Raw genomic sequence first — 23,881 nt, forward strand, 5'->3', positions numbered from 1 at the left:
TAGAAGCAAGGGCTGGAGAGAAAGCAAGGGCAACATCAAGCAATCCCAGGTCCTCATCAATCTAGAGGAAGTCAGAGGCAGTGTCAGTATGAAGACATTCAATAGATCCTGCATGAGCACAGATGCAGGCTGCCTGGACCTACCCTCAGAGACCCGGTGTGGAAACAGCTGGTGATGCTTATCTGCGCCCCTCCCTAACTCCTCCAACCTCCCTGGAGCTTGGGTCTTCTGATCAGAGGAGCTAGGCTCCTGTGTGTTGGCCTCCTAAGCTGTGCCCCCCGGCAGGCACTGGGCAGGAAGGAGACTCCTCACATGATTCAGCATAAGCCTCGGTTGCTCCCTTCCTGAACTACACACTGCAAAGAGCATGCCTGAAATGCAGACAAAATGGGGCCCAGCTTGGACAAGAAGGGTCGTGCTGTTCGCGATCTTCTGGGTCTCTGCATACCTGCCTGTCCGTGGTGTCTCCCTACCCCAGCGCCTCCCAAGGGCCACAGGTAGGTGGACAGTGGGTCCAGACACCCCAGTCTCACATCTAAACATGGGACAGAGGGGAATGCCACCCCACCCCGCCACACGACTCCTGCTGCGTCTGTTCTGTGTCTCTGCTTCTTGATGAGTCAGTGTGTTCTCAAATGTTCTGCAGTTCACAGAGACTAGGGTGGACTGGAATGCACTTTTGTTGGAGAAATTATCAGAGCATTCTTCCCTCCTAGAAACTCTGCAGCAGGGAATGATTCTCTGAACGTCCGAGGACAGCTTGGGCTCTGACAACAGAAAATGACATTGGACAGTGGCCAGAAACCTTTACTCATTGGGGCTATGGTTTCTTCTTGGGCAGTTTCAGAAATACCATTTAGAAGCAACACACAGAAGTGCTGTAGTAATTCTTTAATTCTCCATCAGCTTATTTCATGAAATAATCTCTTTCAAAGACTATGTAAGGCTTTTTATCATACTCATACTTCACATTTCCACTGATTTTTCCATATTCCATCCAAATAACCCAGTTTTGTCTTTGTGGACTTGAGATGTGTAACTCCAACATTTTGTGATCTCCTTTTCCCTAGCAGGAAATAGCACTCAATGTGTTGCCTCTCCAGCCTCAGAGTTTCCCGAAGGGTTCTTCACGAAGCAGGAGAGCACAGACGGAGGCATAGTAATCTACTTCCTCATTATCCTCTACATGTTCATGGCAGTGTCTATCGTCTGTGACAAGTACTTCTTGCCCTCCCTGGAAATCATCAGTGACTGTAAGTTCCTGGGAAGCTCTCCCTTGACCTTCTAGAAGCGCTGTCACACAGATTGGGTTGAAACAGCTCAGTAACAGCTCTGTTCATCTCAGCTGGTGGCAGAATGCCAATGTCTGTGCTGGGGTCCTGTGTGGTTCATCCTGGGAGCTCAGGCAGGAGCACAGCTGGCAGTTATTATTACACATTGCTTACTTCCAGAAGCTTCTTGTCTGTTCTAGTACCTAGGTGGCTGTTAGAGCCCCTGGTGTGCTCCTGATACACTGGATGCCTGGGACTCGATTTCCAATTTCAAAACCTTATTTATTCATTTGTATTCTGAGTAGGTTATAAGCAGATGTGACTCCTTTGTCTCTACCCCATTATTAGCATCCTGCCATTATGAAAACTGGTATTCAGGGGTTGGAGATTTAGCTCAGTGGTAGAGCACTTGCCTAGCAAGCACAAGGCCCTGGGTTCAGTCCTCAGCTAAAAAAAGAAGAAAACTGATATTCACGAACCAAAAAATAAGTAAATCCTAAACTCCATATAAAGTGACCTCAGCTATCAGATAATGATAAATTTAGATATTAAGCATTAAGTGTTGGTATTTTTTGGAAACAAGATCAGATAGTCGAGGCCTCTTGCACTGTAGAGTTCCCAGAACTCTGATATAGGCCTTTCTGGGTGCACTGATTCCTAAAACAAGGGGAAGGGATGGTTACCCCATCTACACAGAAGGGTCAGTGTCTGTAGTCTGTCTCAAAGTTGGTTAAATAGTTGAGTATCTTCATTTCACAGAAAAGTCAAAGTTAAGGGCTGTGTGTCCTATTGCAAGACCACAGGGAACAGCATCCTCCTTGGCTCCATCCCACACATGTGCTGTCCATTCCAGTATGCACGTGCGCGCACGCGCGCACGCGCACACACACACACACACACACACACACACACACACACACACACACACACACACACAAGAATTGAATGTCAATTCTCTTTTCTCCATCATCCCACCCTCCACCCTTGCTGGAATGCTAGGCAAGTTATCTTTCCCTTTCACCTACAGAAGCAGCAGCATTATTTAAGTGGGCGCAAGTGTAGTTTTTTTTATATCAGTAGTGTATTTTATGTCGATAATACAGTTATTTTAATGTTGGCTTATTTTAGCAATTATTTTTACTTAATGAAATGCAGGAACAAGGCTAAACCCACCTACATTTGCACCTCTTGAAGATCCCTAAACATCCCTAAACCTACCATTTTGCAGAGTACTTTCTGTCAGCCTTGAGTATTGCTATTACATACGTATCCATCCATCCATCCATCCATCCATCCATCCATCCATCCATCTATCCAAGGGTCTTTACTTTTTCCATATATTTTAGTGTATATATTTTCCCATATTGCATATCTTCAGAATCATGATTTTTTTTAATGACAGCATGACAGTCCATGATCCTATGACCAATTTGTGAACCTAACACTAGATTTTACTTATTATAGTGTCCAGTGGAAATTTATCATTTTAAGCTATTAATCTCATAGGATTGCTTTAAGTAATATGGCCATATTGTATACATTCTTTGCACACTTCTCTGATTATTTTCTGATTAAAGGACAAAGCCATGCATATTTAAGCCTTTTGATAAATATTCCACGAAGGGTGTGCCAATTCTAACCTCCATAGCAGACAGCAGTGTCCATTCCTGGAAATGAGTATCACTTTTAATAGCTTTATCAATTATGTTAAACTCAAACTTCATGCTATAGAGTTCATATTTCTCTGATTTGTAAAGTTAGCTGTGTTCATGGAAAATCAAAGCTTTACTTTTGTGCTTTCTTGCCTGCACTTGGTTAAGTAGTGTTTGTCTTATTTTTCTTACTAACTTTTTCAAGACATTAAAAAGTTCACACAGAGCTGGGTGGTGGTGGTGCACGCCTTTAATCCCAGCACTCGGGAGCCAGAGGCAGGCAGATCTCTGTGAGTTCCAGGCCAGCCTGGGCTACAGAACGAGATCCAGGACAAGCACCAAGACTACACAGAGAAACTCTGTCTCAACCATCCCCCAAAAAGAAGTTCACACAGATACTAACATAATTTTTATATTTTTTCATGGTTTGTCACTTCCTTTTATATTGTGCACATTCATAGTGTTGAAGCTGAAATATTTTAAAGTAAGGAAGTCTTTTCAGCTTTCCTTTGGTCTTATATTTGGAAAGATTTCTTTAACTGTAGCCTCCAAAAGCCGCTGTTTCTTCTTGGTTTTCTTCTACATTAGTTCTCCCACCCAAACTCATCTTCGTAGAATATACCATTTTTGCAAACTTGGTCAATTCTCACATACTAAGTACATACATATGTCTGTCTCCATAATCCTAACTGTAGTGATCTTTTCATGCTATGTCAGTACTGCACATTTAGTCAGAAAATGTGAAAAACTGAAAATCTAAGAATTATAAAGTTCAATGACTCAGCTGAGCTGACGGAATAAATCTAGCAAGATTTTTGTTTATAAAAGTTGCTTGTAAAAGGCAAAATAAAAAAAAAAACTTCCATTCCTACAGAGGACATAACTTACTGCATTAAGAATCACACGCCCTCCATATTTTCTTCATTACGTGACTTCCTCCATCTCTCCTAACAGCTCCACCTTAACACTCACACAATCCTGTGAATCATTGGCAAATATGCATTTCTCAAGAAAAATCACTGTTGTCAACATAACACAGTAGCTTTTAGGAATGTGTGACCAATGGATGCCCTCATGACATGACACAAAAGCCAATCCTCCTCAGCTGTAATATTTGACGCAGCTCTTCTTGAGTATCAAAATGAGTGCCAACCACAGGAGCTACCCACTTGTTAAAATCTTATCATTCATCTTTCAAGGTCTGCTTTGAAATGTCAAAGGACAACATCAGCAATAAGAAACAATCCCCACAGTTTGTTTCCATCCACAGGAACTGGCTGCCAGCATCTGCAAGCCTTTCCTCCATGCTCCTTAACAAGCACAGATGTACACTTCTACTCATTCCGTTAGCTAATGAGTAATAACATAATCCTCAGAATATCCCAGGAGTATTATTTATTCCACATTCTACCAGAGCAGTCCCTTACTCAGATACCTATCATGATGCAATCATGGAAACCCAACCACATCATGCATTTGCATATGTGTATGTGCATATACACACATATATACATATATATATGTGTGTGTAGATTTTTATATTCATATATATGACTTCATCTACATAAAAACCTTATAAAATAGGGACTGATACATTGGTTTTACTGAGGAGGAATGTGAAGCTAAGACCACACAGCCAATCCAAAGAGAGGCCTCCTCTCCCTGGTGTTCCACAACCCAAGCATGATGGATGTCACCTGCTATGTGCTGTAATTTTACACATCCTCTTTTGAGATTAGTTACCATCGGGTGGTTGTTTCAGAAGGCCAGTTCTATTTTGACAATCTTAGAAGCAATTTTCTGCCCAAGGGCACAGAAAATTTTGACAAAAACATATATGAGACATTCACTGTAACTATGAAGCATACTGCAAGAGTTGTTTACTGAAATAGGTTAGACTCTCAGAACCTATTGAGGGATATAAATTAATTTTATAAACATTTCCAAAATGTCTGGGTTTTCAGTCTAGCATTTTGCCTAATATACAGATGGGATTACTCTACAGAAGTATAGAACTCAATGGTCACATATAATGCTGTAGCTTCCTGATGGCATATATGCTCTAGCTCAAGTGAGGCTGTGATGGGAGAGCTGACAGGCCCCTGTCCCAGTACAGTGTCATCCACCACCCCCATGCTCCCTCCTCTAATCATCAGTGGCTTATTGGGTCAGCAACAGGGTGAAAGTCTAGGGACCTCAAGACTACAGTCTTTGTGTGGGTTAGGGAAGGGTTAGAAGCAGTGGGAAACAGCGCCTCATACTGACAACATGGCAGGACCCCAGCTAGGTCAACAGGTGTTAACACCCTGCTCATTCTGCCTGTCTCTGGTATGCTGGCAATTTCTCCTAGAGAAAGGAGGGTCATAAAAGTCGCACAGCCTCATCCATAGCCATCAACCCTGGAAAAGCATGCATCTGTCTCTACTGCACAGCCAGAGACAGTCTGCCAGTATCTCAGCTGTGTGAAACCACTGTAAGAAAGTCATGCTGCCCCTACCCCTTTCCTCTGATTCTGCCATCATCGCCCTCCTTCTCTGCCCATTCTGATTCTCGGATTCCAATTCTCTCTCTTCTCCTTTTCATTTAGGTTGAGTATACGGGGAGTTACAGGAGATTCTCTGAACACAGAGGTCTAAATTATTATACAGGGAGAATAGCTGTCCCTAGTGTCTTAACTGGAGAAGATCTGGCTTCTGTGGTGAGAAACAGAATGTAGACTCTGCAAAGGGAGGTGAAAGATCAGTTCAGCTAGAGCCAGGGCGACTAGGATTTGAGGTCATAAACCCAAAGACTTTCCTCATCCCCACAAGTTGTGCTCACTAGACCCTGACTTGGAGGATGCTAAGGAATAGGTGGAGGTGCAAGAGACGGAGATGAGGTGAAGGATTCGAAATGACAAGGAAGAATGGGGCCTTGGTGGTGTGTGGTCATTTCAGTATGACTGGCTCAAGAAGCTATGTCAACGACTGTCATGCTTGGTGTGTGAAGTCGGTCATACTCACCGGTAGCTGTGTCTTACTTGCTTGGGGCATTTTCCCCCTATATCTTTTCCTCCTATATGTTCATGTGCTCAGTGAAAAGTCTATGACATTGCTGAGCTTATAGGAGGGCTGGAGGGGGAGACATGGCAACCACATGCGGTGCTGGCATAATTGCCAGAGTGAAACTATTATAAGTGTCCATCCTAGAGACAGACATGCCTGGGTTCAACTCCCAGCTCTGCAAGCTGCTACCTCTTGGGCAAATGTTTAACATCTGTATGCCTCAGGTATGTCAGCTGTGGAACAGCTTTACTTACAGTTTAGTTCAAAGACCTCTGTCCTACGTACATGAGAAAATAGCAGTAAGGTGTGCAAAGGAGAGAGCCACTGAGCACTATCACAGAATACATTTAGACAGCTACTGACACTCCTTTTCCAAGGAAAAATTGAAGTGTAGAAGGGAAATAAGTCAATAAAAATGTGCTTCGAGCAAATACCAAATCTATGGTGCATCTATGACAGCTTGAAGCCAATCTTAGGGTAAAAAATAGACAGTCTCACAAGGTAAAATGTAAGCTTCCAAGACCTTTCCCTAACAATCTATGTTGCAACTTGACACTATTTAGAGTTCTTTTGGTTGGTTTTTTTTTTTTTTTTGAATCAACATTCTTATCATATTATTGTATTTAGCAATCTTTGTTCAAAAAGCAATCTCTAAATATAAACTAATGTACATCTTTATAGTACACATATGAACACACAGCTTAACTAAGATCCCCTCTCCTGCCCACACAGAGATGGGATATGCATCTCTGTAGAAACAGAATACAGTATAAAAGTGATATCCTCTTGCTGTATTGTGGGTATCTCGGGTACATGGAATCACTCTCGAACAACTTTTTACTTTTTAAAATATCTACATAGAAATACAGTGAAGCTCTTAACAGACACTTGCTTCAGCCCAAATTCCAGTGAGCTAGCTAGCTATAAAATCTTTTATTTAAATGTTATTCCAATATGCTATTCAATTACAGCATCTAATCTTTCCACCATGCTAACACATTTTAAGTGAACATTCTTCCTATGTTTTAGAAAAACACTTCAAATATTTACTTTTTGTTTTTAAAAATGACTTTCACTACCTCTGCCTTGAACCAGTGTTTGCCTATGTTCTACACTGTGTGTCAGAGGTAGATGATTTTTTTAAAAAGGTAAGTTTTAATTCCAGGTAGAGTCAACTCTAACTGGTGAAGTTAGGATTTAGTAATTCTGAGTCTGACATTTGGATGGCCTACAGTTTGCGGGGATTATCTGACTCTTAAGCCTCATGAAATTTACAGAGGCAAAAGCTGTCTCAAAGGACAAAGCTACAGAATAGCGCCCCTTCCTCTTCCCTGCTGTGCGAGCAAGCGCAGCTCCTGAGAACCTGGCAGCAGGCCCTCTGGTGCTTTTTCCCTCTGGCCTGAACTGTGGTATCCTTGCACTGCATCAGCATCTATAATAGAAGCTAAGCACTCTGTGTACTTCCAAGATGCCAGTGCAGGAGCAGGCAAAATGATAGAAGTCGGGCTGTGTACTAATTGGTTCTCAGTGGGTGGTCAAAAGGGCCATTTCTTTGGCAGCAGAAAGATATTGGTCCCATCCCACCTCTGACCTTGGGCAACAGTAACCACGAGGTTCGAAGGACATGTGAATGTGCTGTAATGAAACAGCTGGTGGTTTAGGGCAAATCCCTCTTCAGTAGAATCAAGATTCAGCATTATAAAGATATTTCAGAATTCACTCAGTTTAAAATATGAGGTGGTGAAATAAGGCTTCTCTAAGTGACCTCTCTAAAGTCTCCCCTCAAATTATCTGACAGTGCCAGAATTTGGGTCTCCATTTTAGCTTAGTTCTTTCTACTACATGATATGGAAGGGTATTCCCAAAAACTATTGCAAAATTTCCAACTGGGCATTACAGAAAATAATACACTTAGGAGAAAATCTGGTGGATTTTAAAATCATTATATAAAAATATAATGCTGTACATTATATAAACAATATGTTGACACCTGAACCTATAAAGCAAGCATACCTTGGACATCTACATCTACTATATCTTGAAGTAAATATGGTTGTTTTTTCAGAAAAATAGAGAAAAAGAATAATAGCAATAGGGGGAAACAGAAAAATTTATCTTTAATAATAAACTACAGCAGAGGAAAATGTTACTCAAAGGTCAAGAAAGACAATGCCAATCTACTGTAAAGTTCAGAGGTACAAACCATTTTACAAAACATTCTTACAATACAATAGGATTTGTAAAAAACCCCTTGAAGTTGTATTCAGCCATCTAATGGAATCTTTCCTTTCACAACTATGATTAGAGACCAGCAACAATGCCTTTTGAGAGCCAAAGAATTCCCAGGGGCCACTGCTTTTCCCACCTGCTGCAGCCCCTCCACCCCAGTCTCTCTCTGGAACAGTTTGTGTACTGAAGCAGTCTTCAGGCAGCACTAAGGGAAGATGGGTCACTGAGTGTGCACCATCCCTGGAAGATGAAACAGTCTTCTTTCCAATGTCTTCCCTCACTGACTTTGGAAGGCAAAGCCTAAGAATTTGTAATGCTAACTTTTTTAATAATATTTTTATTTAAAAAATTTTTTCCTTTTACATACCAACCCCTGTTCCCCGTCCCTTCCCTTTTCCCACTCCCCCTCCCCCTAGCCCACCTTCATCCCCTCCTTATAGAAAGTAAGGCTTCCCTTGAGTAGTCAACACAGGCTGGCATACCAAGTTGGGGCCGGACCTAGCCCCTCCCCCTGCATCAAGGCTGAGTAAGGCATGGCACCATAAGAAAGGGGCTCTAAAAAGCTAGTTTGTATACCTGGGTAAGTCCTGGTCCCATTGCCAGGGGACCCACAAACACATCAAGTCACTCAACGTTCACCCAAATTCAGAGGGCCTACTGTGGACCCACGCAGGCTCCCCAGCTGTCAGTCCGGAATCCGTTGAGATCCCACTAGCTCAGGTTAGCAGTCTCTGAGGATTTTCCCATCATGATCCTGAACCCCACCTTGCTCCTATAATCCTCCCTCCCTCTCTTCAACTGAACTCTAGGATCTTGGTCAAGTGCTTGGCTGTGGTTCTCAGCACCTACGTCATCAGTCACTGGATGTAGGTTCTATGAAAATTAGGGTAGACACCAGTGTCAGTTCAGGGAAAGGCTAGTTCAAGCACCTTCTCCACCATTGCTATGAGTCTTAGCTGGGGACATCCTTGTGAGTTCCTGGGGTTTTCCCTAACTGCAGATTTCTCCCCATCCCCTTAATGGTACACTCTGTCAAGATATCTCTTTCGTTGCTTTCCCTCCCTGTCTCTCCCTGAACTGGGCCATCTCAAGTATTCATGTTCCCACCTCTCATCCCCTCCTATTCCCCACTCCCAGTTTAGTCAGGAGATCTTAACCTTTACCCTTTCCTGGGGCGATCCACGTGTGTTCCTCTTAATGTCCTCCTCTTTACCTAACTTCTCTGCGGTTGTGGATTATAGCTTGGTTATCCTTTGTATCTAATATTCACTTATGAGTGAGTATACACCGTGTTTCTCTTTCTGGGTCTCAGTACCTCATTCAGGATGATTCTTTCTAGTTCCATCCATTTGCCTACAAATTTCACTATGTCATTGTTTTTTACTGCTGTATAATACTCCAATGTGTGTATGTACCACATTTTCTTTATCCATTCTTCAGTTGAAGGGCATCTAGGTTATTTCCAGTTTCTAGATAATACAAATAATGCTGCTATGAACAATAGTTGAGCAAAAAATGTCCTCGTGGTGTGGTTGAGCATCTTTTGGATATATGCCCAGGAGTGGTATGGCTGGGTCTTGAGGTAGGTTGATTATCAATTTTCTGAGATACTACCATACTGATTTCCAGAGTGGCTATACAAGATTACATTCCCACCAGCAGTGGAGGAGTGTTCCCCTTGTTCCACATCCTCTCCAGCATAGGCTGTCATCAGTGTTTTTGATCTTAGCCATTCTGACAGGTGTAAGATAGTATCTCAGAGTCATTTTGATTTGCACTTCCCTGATGACTAAGGATGTTGAACAATTCCTTAAATGTCTTAAGGCCATTTGAGATTCTTCTGTTGAGAATTCTGTTTAGCTCTGTAGCCCATTTTTAGTTGGATTATTTGATATTTTGCTGTCTAGTTTCTTGAGTTCTAACTTTTAAGTTCTTGGAAATGTGCTAGAAAACTGTCAAGGATTCTTGGCTCCCAATAACTATTTGTTTTCCTACTTAAGAACAGAATAGGGGACTGAAGATTGGCTCAGTTGGTAGAGTACTTACCTCACCTGCACAAAACCCTGGGTTCAATCCCCAGCACTGCACAATCTGGGGCTGCTGGCACAACTGCAATCCAAGCATTTGGGAGGCAGAGGCAGGGCTATCAGAGGTTAAAGGTCATCTTTGGCAATACAGTGAATTCAACACCAACCTGGGATACACGAGACCATTCCAAAAATGGAAAGAAAAAAAAAAAAGGTCAAAAAAAAAAAGCATCAAATATAGTTATGGTACCAACAGCATGAAGCCATGGCAATGCTATACTCCACATAGATCTGCACCTATAATTCCTATATTTACAAGTTTTACAATCCACAAGACTAGACTTTGTTTCTTCACTCCCAGGTTCTGATTTGTTTGTTTGGATGTGCTAGGTATTAATGTTAAAGCTAGGGACTTGTGCACAGTGGGCAAATGCTGTTTCTTTGTAAAATATAAATTTCAAAACTCACATCTGAGAGTTGACATTATGAATGTGAAAGTAAGTTGAATGGCATATGATAAGATAGTGCCTTCGTTTCTAAAATGAAACAATGAATTATAGAGCAATCTGCTTTGCCTTTTTGTTCAATTTTAAAATTCTACAGCAAGTTAGTAATACATGTACATCTATAAATGTACATACCAGTTACACTGTATACATTAAGACCAACAAACATAATTCAGTACCCCTGGAGGTTTGGTTCTGGGACATCTCCAAGAACATCAAATTCTGAGGACACTCAGGTCTGGCATATAAAATTACCTATTGTGTGCACAGTATTCACCACCCTCTGAAGTACTTGAAATTATTATTATTATTTCTAAGTGGTTTATAACTAATATAACAAGCACTGTGTGCAAATAGCTCTACACTGTATTCAGTATTCAGGGGAAGTCTTGTCCATATTCAGAATGAAGGTAATTTTTTCTTTGAATATTTTTGATGCATGGGTAGTTGGATCTGAGGTATGGAACCTGTGGAGACAGGGTATGTAAGATTTATATCTGTCCCATATGTATGGCAGTCTTAAGTATTAAAAGAAATACTACGAAAGCCCACAAGTCATTTCTTTTTCTCTCCCTTCATTGTTCACTGAAGTCAAATATAATCGACACAAAGGCAAATAGGAATAGACGAAGCCTGGACAGGATTCTCTCATTCCAGCTGTTCTCAACCCTGTTCACAGTTATCAGGGGGCAGAAGACTCAGTAGAGCTGTTCAGAGAAAATTCCAAAGGATAAACATGGTAGCCAGGGCCTTTCCACTAACTTTTTCTGTGTTTCAGAAGAAAAGCCAAAGCTCCTAGTTTGTAGGGTCCCCAAGTCCATACATGATGTACCTTCAATTTCACCAACTATTGTTTTCCCTTGGTGCTCAGGTCCATTTCGAATATACAGGCTTTATAGATGGCTGTAGGCACTTAATCTGCCTATAATACTTGTACCCACATGCATGGGGTAACACCTTCATTTCAAAGCCTCCCCTCTGAAGTTACTTCTTATTCCATGACATTTTAGATCTTTTCTATTTTTACACTTTGCTGCTTCTAAAACCCACATACTTTGCTTGTCTGCCCCTCCCCCACACTATAAAGCCACAGCGTAGGAGCCTTTGTCTCTTTACTGTCATGTCTTGGCACACAAGTAGCTGGAATAGTTGGCATTGGTACTCAGCAATGAAAGGCAGGTGATGACAGCTGCTTAACAAACTGCCTCCCAAACATCGTTTTTATTGTCCCTCATAGTCTGAGGGGCTCTACTGAGCTCAGCTAGCACGTTCTTGCTTAGGGTCCCTACTGCAGTCATAGTGAGGATTGATAAGGAATTATTGAAGGCTTGCTCTACCACATGTCTGGTACCTAAGTCTGGAAGATTCAAAATCTGGAGGCTGAGAAAGCAAGGATGTTGGGGTTTATCTTTCAATATGGGTTCATGAGGTCTCTCCTGTATGGAGATTTCAAGATATCAGGACTTACATGGTGTCTAGGGCACTGAAACAAATGTCCCAAGAGAGGACACTTGAGGAAATTCTATCATTTTTTGGTGTCCTGGTCTTGCAAACATTCTTACTCTGCCATGGCCCTCAATTAGTCAAAGCAGTCACAAAGGCTCATCTGTGTTCACACGTGCTAGCCAGGTGCTCTACTGCTGAACCATATGCTCAGAACCCTTCTTTAATGAGAGACAGAAAAATTATTGGAAAGGATGTGAAATAAAAATATTGTAGTGAATTTTTGGAAATTCAATCTGCTACACCCCAAACAAGGAATTTCTAAGGCCAAAAATCAATGTTCCAGCAGAAACAAAACAAGTACTTAAGAGTAAGCAAGAACAGTCTTCATAGACAAGCCTAAGGAAACACCGCCACCCATGACAGAGACTGACCCAAGTATACCAGAGTCTGAGAACCAAAACACTAGCCACAAGGCAGTAGGAACGGTAAAAGTAGTACTCATCAAGAAAGGACTGCCATTCAGTCTTAAAAACCTGAACTCTAGTGTCTGGGGATGATATATGGTTGGCACATAAGCTTGAGGAGGAGTTCAGATCCCCAGGACCAAATATGAAAAGCCAGGGGAGGCAGAAACAGGGTTCTTGAGGTTGCCTGACCAGTCTCGTCAGGTTCAGTGAGACTGCCCTCAAAGTGATGAAAAGTAAGGAAATGACACTCAACACTGACATTGGCCTCCACATTCATACACACATAAACACGCGCGCACACGCGCGCACACACACACACACACACACACACACACACACACACACACACGAGTTCTAGTTGAGTAATTTACCATCTAGCATACTACCTCCACCTTAAACTTTACCAGTGCCTGGAGATTTCTGAAAGAAAATACCGAGTTGTTTCTTCATTATGGCTTTTTTTTCCTTCCTTAAATAGACCTCTCAGCTTTAACACTGAAAAAGCCACACAAGACTCTTCCACATCAGTTATGTGAATGGATTTGCATGCTAGGCCTGGAAGATACCCACAAACTACTCAAATAGTAACACAGGACTTTCTCATGTTTTAGTGTATAACTTTTATAATGCTAGATTGCTCTTTATTGACTCCCTCTTATTTCCCATTAGATAATGTTGGTATTAATAAGTGTGTAAACTCAATCCAGCCTCACCTACAGATGGAAGCCATCAACTTTGAATTGGCTAGTTTTACATTTATTTATTTGGGAGTGAAGGCATGCTGTGGCACGTGTTGAGGTCAGAGGACAACTTTCTCATTCAGTTATCTCCTGCTATGTGGATTCTAGGAATAGAACTCAGGCCATCAGGCTTAGTGGCAAGCACCCTTACCCCAAGCCATCTCTGGCCTTTAAGTTTTTATTATCTTGTACGTGTACATATGCATGTACATATGTCATGATGCACCTGTTGAGGCCAAATGACAAGTTTGTGGAGTCAGATTTCTCATTCCACCTTTCCATGGGAATTGAACTCGGGTTGCCAGGCTTAAGTGGCAAGCATCTTCACCCACTGAGCCATCTCGCCAGCCCTCCTCTCCTTTCTGTAAAAATGTTAAGTAATGAATTCATAAGACAGCAAGACACAAGATTCCTCTATTTTCTAACCTGAATGTTTCACTTTCTAGCTTCAGGTATAATGTAAAGGCATAATTTCTGAGTATCTTTAATGCAGCTCTATTGTATACACTTGCCATTCTATCTGTCATAGTAATCATTTCCTTTATTTTTAGCCCTTGGATTGTCACAGGATGTTGCAGGTGCAACTTTCATGGCAGCAGGTAGCTCCGCCCCTGAACTAGTTACCGCCTTCTTGGGTAAATATTCCTTCGACTTGCTGATTATTTGGTGTGCTTTTAGTTTCTTCAAGTCAGCTTTAACTTAGCTACTAATACCTTGCTTCTAGGTGTATTTCTCACAAAGGGAGATATTGGTATCAGCACCATTCTAGGATCTGCCATTTACAATCTTCTTGGCATCTGTGCTGCATGTGGCTTGTTATCAAACATGGTAAGAAATCTATTCAATGAGATGTATTTTCTTGACAGATTCTAAAATTAAACAGCCTTGATGAACAATGTAGCACTGGAAATGCATTCAATCAAATTTTATAACCAGTAGAAAAACATTTATTCAATTTATTTAAGCCACAAATACCTTTCATTAATCAAATTTTTAAAAATCAGTACAGGTCTTGAACAATTTTTTGTTAAATCATTTTTCTCTATGTAAAACATAACAATCTTTTCCCCACAAATACACAAGCAATTTCGGTATTATACTAAGCACTGTTCTTGAATGACTTAGGCTGTAATGCAGACAGTAAATCAAACCACCCTTTTCCAGGTTTCAACACTCTCATGCTGGCCCCTGTTCCGAGACTGTGCAGTGTACACAGTTAGTGTAGGAGCGGTTTTTGGCATAATATTTGACAACCAAGTTTACTGGTAAGCTTTAAATAATTGTTGCTCGTATGTAAAACATAATTACAGAGAGAATTTTTGCAGTCTAATGGCTTAGTAGTGTAGTTTTTCTAAAACGTTACTTCAACTCACTTCTCAAGGACCTGTCACTTCAGCAGCTACTCCAGTCTCAGCTGATTTCTTCACACAACTACTGATGGCTTCTTCTTCCTTTCCATCATCAGCCGGCTTCCCTCTTCCTTTTTACCATGGCCTCCTTGTTCAGAACTTTCCCAGTTTGTTGTCACTTAAAGCTCCGACTACTAGTGCTGTCTTCTACGAGGTTGCTGATTGCCTGGCCTTGGTTAGAAGTGGTCACAGTCACAAAAGCTTGGAGAACAAGCAGAAGCCCCTTCATTTCTACAGTTTCTCCCATCTTTCCAGAACAGAAGGAACTGCAGCCTTCTCTAACAACCAATGTTACATGTCAATATTAGAAACCTGTTGCTTTCCCATAATCTCTCCACACCTAGCTGGCCCAAGAAAATGAAGAAGCAAGGGACTCTGTGGGTAGATATAAACTTCCCAAATCAGCCTCAGCATCTCCTAGGCCAATGATCCTCAACCTTCCTAACGCTGTGATCCCTTAATACATTTCATGTTATGGTGATCCCCAAACACAACATTTTCATTGCTACTTCAGAACTGTAACTTTGCTACTGTGATGAATCCTAATGTAAATATCTGATATGCAGATAGTCTGACCCTTGAGATAGAGCTGTTCGACCTCAAAAGGGTTGCAATCCACAAGTTGAGAATCACTGTCCTACGTGTTTAGCATTATGCTGGGCACCACAAAATAAAGAAAAATAAATCATATGGCCACACATGTATGTGTCCAGATGAGGCCCAAATAGGGAGAAAAACAAAATGAAAATGAAAAGCCAGGCTGCTACTGAGCAAAGAACCCTGGGATTCAGCTGTCATCTGTGACAGGAAGCATGACAATATCCAAGCACATATAAATAGATTCCCTCATTAGGGAAATCAGAAACTATTATTATTATTAGCTATAGCAGAAAAGTGATTCAATGGCTATGAAATAAAATAAAAATATTCAAACGTGATGAAATTAGCTAATAATTACATTAAAGTGGTGGGAAACCAAATTCTTGTGCCTTAAGTTGGAAGTTCATTTTTTAAGAATATCTTTGATCTCTTGTGAGTATAAACCAAATTTAGTTACAATAAAATAGTCAAAGGGGGAAATAAAGCAGACCTGAAACCCCAAAACTCAAGTAGAAGAGGTAGGAGAACTGTGAATTTGAATATTTGAGGCCAATCAAGGGTATATAGTGTTCAAGACCAGCCTGGGCTACACAGTGAAACCCTATCTCAAGAGCCAGTAAATTCCTACCTCCAAATTTCTTCAAAATCTCTGTAAAGCAAATCGCAAACTTCTATATAAATCTAACATATTTGGAATATTTCACACAAAGTTCCTATACCAGAAAAATCTAACAGTATGCTCTTTTCTCATTATTAATTTGGGGAATGTAGTAAGTATGTCAATGAAATAAGTTGGAAAGTGTCCATTACTAGTTTTAGTTAGAAAAATCTCTATAACCAAGGCTGGGCAAGAAAAGTGTTTCAGAATAGTTCCTTGACTTTTTGAATGCTGCTTGTTAGAAAACATTGTTTACAAATTATTCTAGATTGGCTCAATTACACACACTTCTCATTTCCAGGTATGAAGGTACACTGCTGCTGCTCATTTACGGGCTGTATGTTTTACTGCTGTGTTTTGACACTAAGATCAGCCAATATGTCATGGAGAAATGCAGCCCCTGCTGCCCCTGCCTTGCCAGAGTTATGGAAAGAGGTGAACAGCAGACACTGCTGGGATGGGAAGATGAGAGCCAGCTCTTCACTCGCCGCCAATCAAGGACAGACAGTGGAATATTTCAGGAAGACTCTGGTCACTCCCAACTTTCTCTAGGTTTACACGGTCTTAGTCATATTTCTGAAGGTAATGACAACACCCGGCCCACTATTCCATCTAACCATGAGAAACAGTCCTCATTTCAAGTCAGTAATTAGCACATGCTTATGAAACACACTATGGAGGCAGAGATGATGAAGTGCAAGTTCTGGCCTTTTAAGAGCTTCCAATAAAACACTTTTAAAATTAAAAGTGTGGGGCGAGGGGGATATACAAAGACATGGAGGACAGAGGTCAGCACCGGGTGCTGTTCCTCCATCCCTCACCATCTCATTGAGACCAGCCTTTCATTGAACTTGTAGCTCACTTATTAGTTTAGACCAGCTGGCCAGTGAGCTCTAAGGATCTGTCTGTCTCTGCCTTCATAGACTTCATAGACTGGGATTACACAGATGGGCTGCCATGCTTTTTCACATGGATTCTGGGGATGTGAACTCACATGCCTATGCACCAAGCATTTTACCCACTGAACCATCTCCTCAGACCCAAAATCAGCTAAAATTTCAAAGTGTAAGTTCCATAAAAATAAATACACTGTTACTACTATGGTTCATACATTAGGCAGACTGAAATCTTAGAGGACACTCAAATGAGAGATGTAAATGGAGAAAAGAACATTTGAACTGGGTCTTGTGGGATAGAAAAGGCTTTAACTCAATAATCTGCTATTGCAGTTAGGAAGCAACAACTGACACATTGATTGTACAGATGATCCAGAGATGTGAGCACACTCTATGGATTGAGGCCAGGGGACTACCAAAGGCTTGCTCACATGGTGGTGCACAGACAGAGTGAAGACCACACATGCACAGTGAGGAAGCGGAGGAACAGGTAGACAGGAAGGAAGTGCAGAAGAGTCTTACAAGGCAGGTTATGAGGGGGAAGCCATAGAGCTGCACACAGCGTTCACAGGAGACTGAACCAAGACAACAGGACATGGACAAAGCAGGGAAGGCAGTGGGGCTAACGGGAGCCCAGGTGAGACCACGGAGAGGAAGCATCACCAAACATTGGCACAGGAGGGCCATGCAGAACCAGAAGCAGAGATAAAGCTGGGGCTGGAGTCTTCACTGGGAAGAAATGAGAACATCTCTGTAACAAGTGGAAGTTGAGGGAAAGGGGGTGGTTTGGGGGAATAGAAAGAAAAGAAGCAGGTGAGACTGAAACGTGTGAAGCAGAAACTAACCATGAGCTTGGGATGTTCAATATGACAATGTCATTTCTGACCAGAAAACTTTATCGAAGCGATTCTAATTTCAGTTAAGCGATTAGGAAGCTTCTAGTTTAATACTTTTTAAAAAAGTGACATGACCTTTTTTATCATTACAAAACATACTTTGTAGTCTTTAAGATAGAAGAGATTTATAACAATAAAAAAACCCTCAAAAGCTTATCAGTCAAAATAGCCATGTTAAAATTATATCTAAATTAATCTTCAAATTCATTGTTTGAGTTTTGGTAAATTTCTATGAATTACAATATTTGTGATTTGATCCAATCTTTGCCTAAGTGTCATAAAATTAGTCCACAGCTTGGCCCACTTTTATCCAATCTACTTGTCATCCCTGTCCCCTGAGCACACACTCCAGAGCTAGACCAGGAGGCCACTAGGCCCAACTTTCTCTAGATGCCTTCTAGCAACTGTGAAGCATTTATTTAGTAAATGATGAGACAATGAGAACTGGATGGAACATTCCCAAGCCTCATCAATTTTGGAAAAGGCAGGGAGTGAAACAGCTTGGGGAGGTGGGTAGCCAAGTTAATCCTAAAAGCACAAAATCCCTAATGATCCATACTGCAGTGAAGCAAGTTTCGCCCCTATTACTCTGTAAACACTGTCACCAGAACATCCAGGAAACAGTTCAAGACATTTGAGTCAAGCCCTCGGTGAGGGGAAGCTGACCATCACCGAGTTTCCATTCAGTTTCTTTTGACCATCAATAGCAGTAATGAAGTATTCAAATATTCTAGGATCAGTGGTTCTTAACCTTCCTGATGCTGTAACCCTCTTCATGTTGTGTTGACCCCACAACCATAAAATTATTTTCCTTGCTACTTCATAGTTGTAACTTTGCTACTTTTGTGAATCTTAATGTAAATAACTATGTTTTCCAATAGTCCCAGGTGAACCCTGTGAAAGGGTAGTTCATCCTCCAAAGTGGATCATGATGCACAGGTTGAGAAGCACTGTTGTAGATAGTCTTTCAAAAATGTATAAAGTAACATATTTCAACACAGCATTCTAAATGGGCCTTTCTAGCATAACTGGTCATTTAAGAAAACTCAAAATTGTTTAATTCTTCCACAACAGATCCACCAAGTATTTTCAGCATGCCTGAAGCAGACTTAAAAAGAATTTTTTGGGTACTCTCTCTTCCTATTATTACATTACTTTTTCTGACAACACCAGATTGCAGAAGAAAGTTTTGGAAAAAATACTTCGTGATAACCTTTTTCATGTCTGCACTATGGATATCTGCATTCACTTACATCCTGGTTTGGATGGTCACAGTAACAGGTATGTAGTTTAAGTATAATAGCACAACAAGAAAATTATTTCATGTAAGAAGAAACTGCAAATATTAAAGTAGTCTCGGGAGCATACATCATTTCAGCAAGACTAAAAACTAATGTTGTTTACAAAAGATGAAAGCTTAATATCATAGCCCAACAAGCTCAGGTTTTGTGAGTTATATGCCAAGGGCATTTCCCACTATTACACAGCCTGGGGTCTATTCATAAGCTATCTTTATAATTACACAGGATTCATGAGAACTCTTCATACTGAATTCTAATCCACAGTGAAAAATAAAGAAAAGAACTGACTAGGGTTTGGGATAAGAAATAGGTGCTTGCTGTTTAACTAGACGGTGTTTTCTTTTGCTTTACAATATGGCAATGAAAACACAATGCAGATGACTAAGTGAGTATAAGAGTTTAGTTTTAGGCTTCTAGTATCTTCTCAAGTAAGTTTTACTGCTTAGCCATAATATGCTCTGCCACCCAAGGAAAAACTGACTATAAATAGAAATGAAAATTAAGATTTTCTCAAACAGCAACCTGAACTTACATTAGAAATGAATAATCAATCACCTTCTGATATGCAGAAGTCATCCAACCTGTTTCATTTGTATCAGTGAAACTCACTGACCACAGTTGGGTCCAGTCATCTCCTTACATGTCTATATTGCTGTTTTCACACTGGTGGGACTAAAGAATTACAACAGAAACCACAAAGACTGCAAAATTGAAATAATCACTACTTGGCCCCTTCTCGAAACTAGCTAACTCCAACTTCTCCCAGATAACTAACTTTATTATAATTGTATGCTAGCAAACAAACAAAAATAATAGTTTTCTTTTTTATGAAGATGGTAAGAATGTCCAGGTAGCTTGCATATTCACTGTATCCAATTTTTCCCAGTCCAAATAGCTGACATTAATAGGAAGAGCAGAATCAAATACAAGATCAAGGATGAGTAACTAAGACGACCAACAGCACTACACTTACTCTAACCATGTTTGCAATGACAACAGTAAAAGAAGTTACCTGTCCCTACCCTTTTGAACAGCCCTCCAGTTCTTTCTCAAAATGAACCCATGTCTGCTATCAATTTGACACAAGTATTAAGAAATTGGTGCTGTATGTTAGACTCAAGCAGGAAAGGAGGTCCCTGTCTACCTCAGAGATCTATGCACTTCCTTAAAACCAAACAAAACAAAGAAACAAAAACAACCCCCAGTAAACAAAGTAGCCTTTCAAAGTCCTCATTTCAATCTAACAATGGAGAAAATATCTCTAGGGTGCCTAACGCTCAACTACTTGAATAAACATCAAGAAAAGAGAAAGTAAGTAAAGGATCAGTTCACCATACAGCAAGCAACAGTGACACCCACAGCTTCCCCAAGATGCCAAATATGAGGAATTCTCATTACAAGAATTTTGGTTGCTCGTTATCTTCAGATATCTGTCATTAAAAATGGGTGCTGTCCTGTTATCCAAACTATCAACCTGTCTTAAATATTTTGCCATCTAGAAACCACATAAGCATATATTGGTTCAAAAATCTCAATCTACTTAAATATTTTTCATGAATAGGGAGGAAGCATTCAAGCTGTCTTAAAACCGATTTTATGTAAGATCTGTGATTTGTAACCTGTAGTCTCTGTCTATGACAGGGGAACTACTAGGGATCCCAGACACGGTAATGGGCCTTACTTTATTGGCAGCAGGTACAAGCATACCAGACACAGTCGCCAGCGTGTTAGTTGCCAGAAAAGGTAAGACTGGAGGTCTCCCAGATGCACTGGCTGACCTTTGAGCTTGAGTATTATAAAGCAAGTGAAATTACAGGTAATAATACTTCCTCAGTAACATACTTTGAAGAAAAAAAGAAGTGACTCACAGGAAGCATTTAGTTTTTAATTAAGGTTAATTCCCTCAACCCAATCCCCCAAAGACTGTTTATCTGAAATGTGCGTTAGATGGTAATTCACTGTCAAATGAAAATGAAAAGCAACAAGTAAGCTGCATACCTTATTAAAAATGGTTTAATAAATAAAGGTAATTATTAAATAAATGTTAAGACTTTAAATACTAACTCAAGGAAATACAAATTCAATAAGACTCTTGCTCTAACAATAACAGTTTTCTAAAACTAACCAACAAAAAGTATCCAGTGTTTTTCTTATGAAGATTATTAATAAAATATAATATCAGTGTGCACATTTTAACAACATGCTGTTCTTTTGCAGGTAAAGGAGACATGGCTATATCTAACATCGTGGGATCCAATGTGTTTGATATGCTATGCCTAGGTCTTCCCTGGTTTATTAAGACTGCATTTACCAATGCATCTGCTCCTGTGGAAGTGAATAGCAAGGGCCTCACTTACATAACCATCTCTCTCAACACTTCGATTATTTTTTTGTTCTTAGCAGTTCATTTTAATGGCTGGAAACTAGACCGAAAGTTGGGGGTGGTCTGCCTAGTGTTATACTTAGGACTTGCTACCTTATCAGTTCTATATGAACTTGGAATTATTGGAAGTAACCGAATAAGGGGCTGTGGAGTTTGATACTTTTAATAGTGTTATGTGGGAAAGGTGGAAATGGTAGAGGGACAAAAAAGGAAAAACAAAACAAACAAAAAAGAAAAACCAGGTCTTCATTTAGGTCAAATAAGAAACATCTTCAACTTTAGAATGTAATACTTAATTACTATTCTTTATAAGCAGAGAAAAGTAATTTAAACCAAACCAAAATCATATCCTAATTTGTCTGAGCCCTTTCTTTTCATTAACAATTAGATACAAAGCAGAGATTTTTTTTGGGGGGGTGGGGGGACGTCAACTTACAGTAAGATTGGGGAAATTAAAACAAACCCTACTACTGGAAACAACAAAATGCCTGCTTATTTCATTAAAAATGGTGTGTCCATCCACTGAAACTCAATGACCAGACTTGCCAACTTTAGAAACGCAAACTTGAGATAACGAAAATCACAGTATATTTTTCAACATTATACTGTTAAAAGCTGGTGGGAATTTTAAAAGTTCATTTTTACAGCATTTGTAAGCATACAACATTACTAAAAAAATGACTTTTACTAGGAGATTTAATAAACAGACGAAGGAATGTTCCAACCATGCTTGAAATTATGCATTACGATCCAAGCGAACATCGATTTCCCTGCCACTGATTTTGATGCCGTTCATTATTCTGCAGGCCTTTTCAGCTGACTCTGGGGATTCAAACCTAACTGTCCCACAGCCTTTTGACTTGCCATTCTCCATCTTTATTTCTGCAAACATAACATGACCTGTAAAAGGAGAGTTACATAATTACTAGTCCATTTAAATGGGTTCCATTTCACTAGATATGTTTTGAACTCCTCAAAGCAATGGAGATCATAGGTAATTTGGTTAAATATATTAATAATATAAAATACATATATATGAGCATTCTCGATTTATAGTCTGAATACAATTCCTATATAATGACTACATATACATACATACTAGCCTACATAAAATTGGAACTGGACATTGAGTTTGGTTTTAAATCCCCAATTTCTGTAGTGGATGTTATAGCAATAAGGCTAGCTGGCACAAATACCACCAACTCATCATGACCCCTAACAAGATAACACCTTTAATCAAAATTATACAGTTGTTCACTGTTCACTTTCCTCAATCTTCTTCCTTCTCTTTTACCTTCATTTCACACTTATCCTTACAAGAACAAAGGTCCATAAATCTAAGGTCTGCCAGGTCACAAAAGGCCCAGCAATTCTACTTTTCAACTACCATGACAAAGCCATCTATCTATTCACATCACGATTTGGACTCAAAATCTTAAGGATGACATCCAATAAGGAAATGGTTATAAAAGACAGCAGATTTAGAACAGTAAAGATAAAAAACAATGATGTTAAACGAAAATCTCAGAGAGGCTTCTGGAAAGGACAACGAAACCTGACAACTGTTTTTATACAATTAATCAGTTACCTCTAGAGTAAATCTATAGTTACTGTTCGATCAGTGACATCAAAACACAAAGCAGCCTTAAAATCCATCAGTAAAACCAGAGTACTTCTGAGAGTTACAGAGGAGTGATAATCATGTGTAAATAAAGACAGACCAGTAAGACTACAGCCCAGGAAACTAGGATGCATGATAACCAATCCAAATAATCCATAACTTAAGGGTACAACTACATATGTAATACTTCCCACACACAGGATGTACCTGTCATCAGATCATGCTAGACTTTGAATACTACAGCAGCTAGATTACTATGTGTTAATTTCAGTCAGTCAGCAAAACCAGACAGTCAGACACATTTAGTTTTACAAAGGGACAAAAAAGGAAGAAAGAGAAAAGTAAAAGGCAAGGGTCTGTCAAGTGAAACCCTTTCCAGGTGAAGGTAATGAATATTACTCTTAATGAATAAGCAAGACTGTTGCCCTGTTAAGAGCATGAGCAGAGCACCTCGTATCTACAACATCCCTGGCTACTTTTGTGCTTCTATCCACTTTCTGCTATTGCATTTCTTTTCAGAGCTCACTGATAACCAACCCTTCACCTTCTCAACACTAATTAAATACTTAAAGACAATGTTAGACTGATTCAGAACCATGTCTTATACAGCAAACCAAGAAATTGAGTGTGTCCCCAAGAGTTATAAAACATACTAATCCCCCCCCCCAAAAATTACATAATTAAAGTAGACTGAAATAGTATTTAGCCCACAACTAGTAAAATAGCAAAGAAAAA

The 23,881-nt window shown here is 40.1% G+C and overlaps 2 protein-coding genes across 5 annotated transcripts in view; one reads left to right on the forward strand and one right to left on the reverse strand.

The window, feature by feature from the left end:
* Positions 1-367: 367 nt before the first annotated feature.
* On the forward strand, positions 368-22,138 carry Slc24a5 (solute carrier family 24 member 5). The gene is made up of 9 exons (XM_036184288.1): positions 368-497; positions 1,071-1,253; positions 13,934-14,017; positions 14,107-14,210; positions 14,547-14,647; positions 16,351-16,631; positions 18,916-19,122; positions 20,784-20,885; positions 21,360-22,138. The coding sequence occupies exons 1-9, from the start codon at positions 368-370 to the stop codon at positions 21,680-21,682; spliced, it is 1,515 nt and encodes a 504-aa protein (XP_036040181.1). The 3' UTR covers positions 21,683-22,138.
* Positions 14,325-23,881, reverse strand: part of Myef2 (myelin expression factor 2) — a 42,564-nt gene continuing 33,007 nt past the window's right edge. For all 4 annotated transcript variants that reach the window (XM_036186037.1, XM_036186035.1, XM_036186036.1 and 1 more), the window contains one exon: positions 14,325-22,425. In XM_036186037.1, the coding sequence (XP_036041930.1) occupies positions 22,262-22,425 (164 nt within the window). In that variant the 3' untranslated portion in view covers positions 14,325-22,261. The remainder of the gene's footprint in view (positions 22,426-23,881) is intronic.

This window comes from Onychomys torridus, chromosome 4 (assembly GCF_903995425.1).
Source record: "Onychomys torridus chromosome 4, mOncTor1.1, whole genome shotgun sequence".
In the NCBI taxonomy this organism is placed as follows: Eukaryota; Metazoa; Chordata; class Mammalia; order Rodentia; family Cricetidae; genus Onychomys; species Onychomys torridus.

Coding starts and splice junctions, on each gene's coding strand:
- Slc24a5 (XM_036184288.1), top strand. CDS start 368: ATGCCTGAAATGCAGACAAAATGGGGCCCAGCTTGGACAAGAAGGGTC. Junction 14,648..16,350: donor TTTGACAACCAAGTTTACTG/GTAAGCTTTAAA, acceptor TCTCATTTCCAG/GTATGAAGGTACACTGCTGC. Junction 16,632..18,915: donor TCTTAGTCATATTTCTGAAG/GTAATGACAACA, acceptor CTTCCACAACAG/ATCCACCAAGTATTTTCAGC.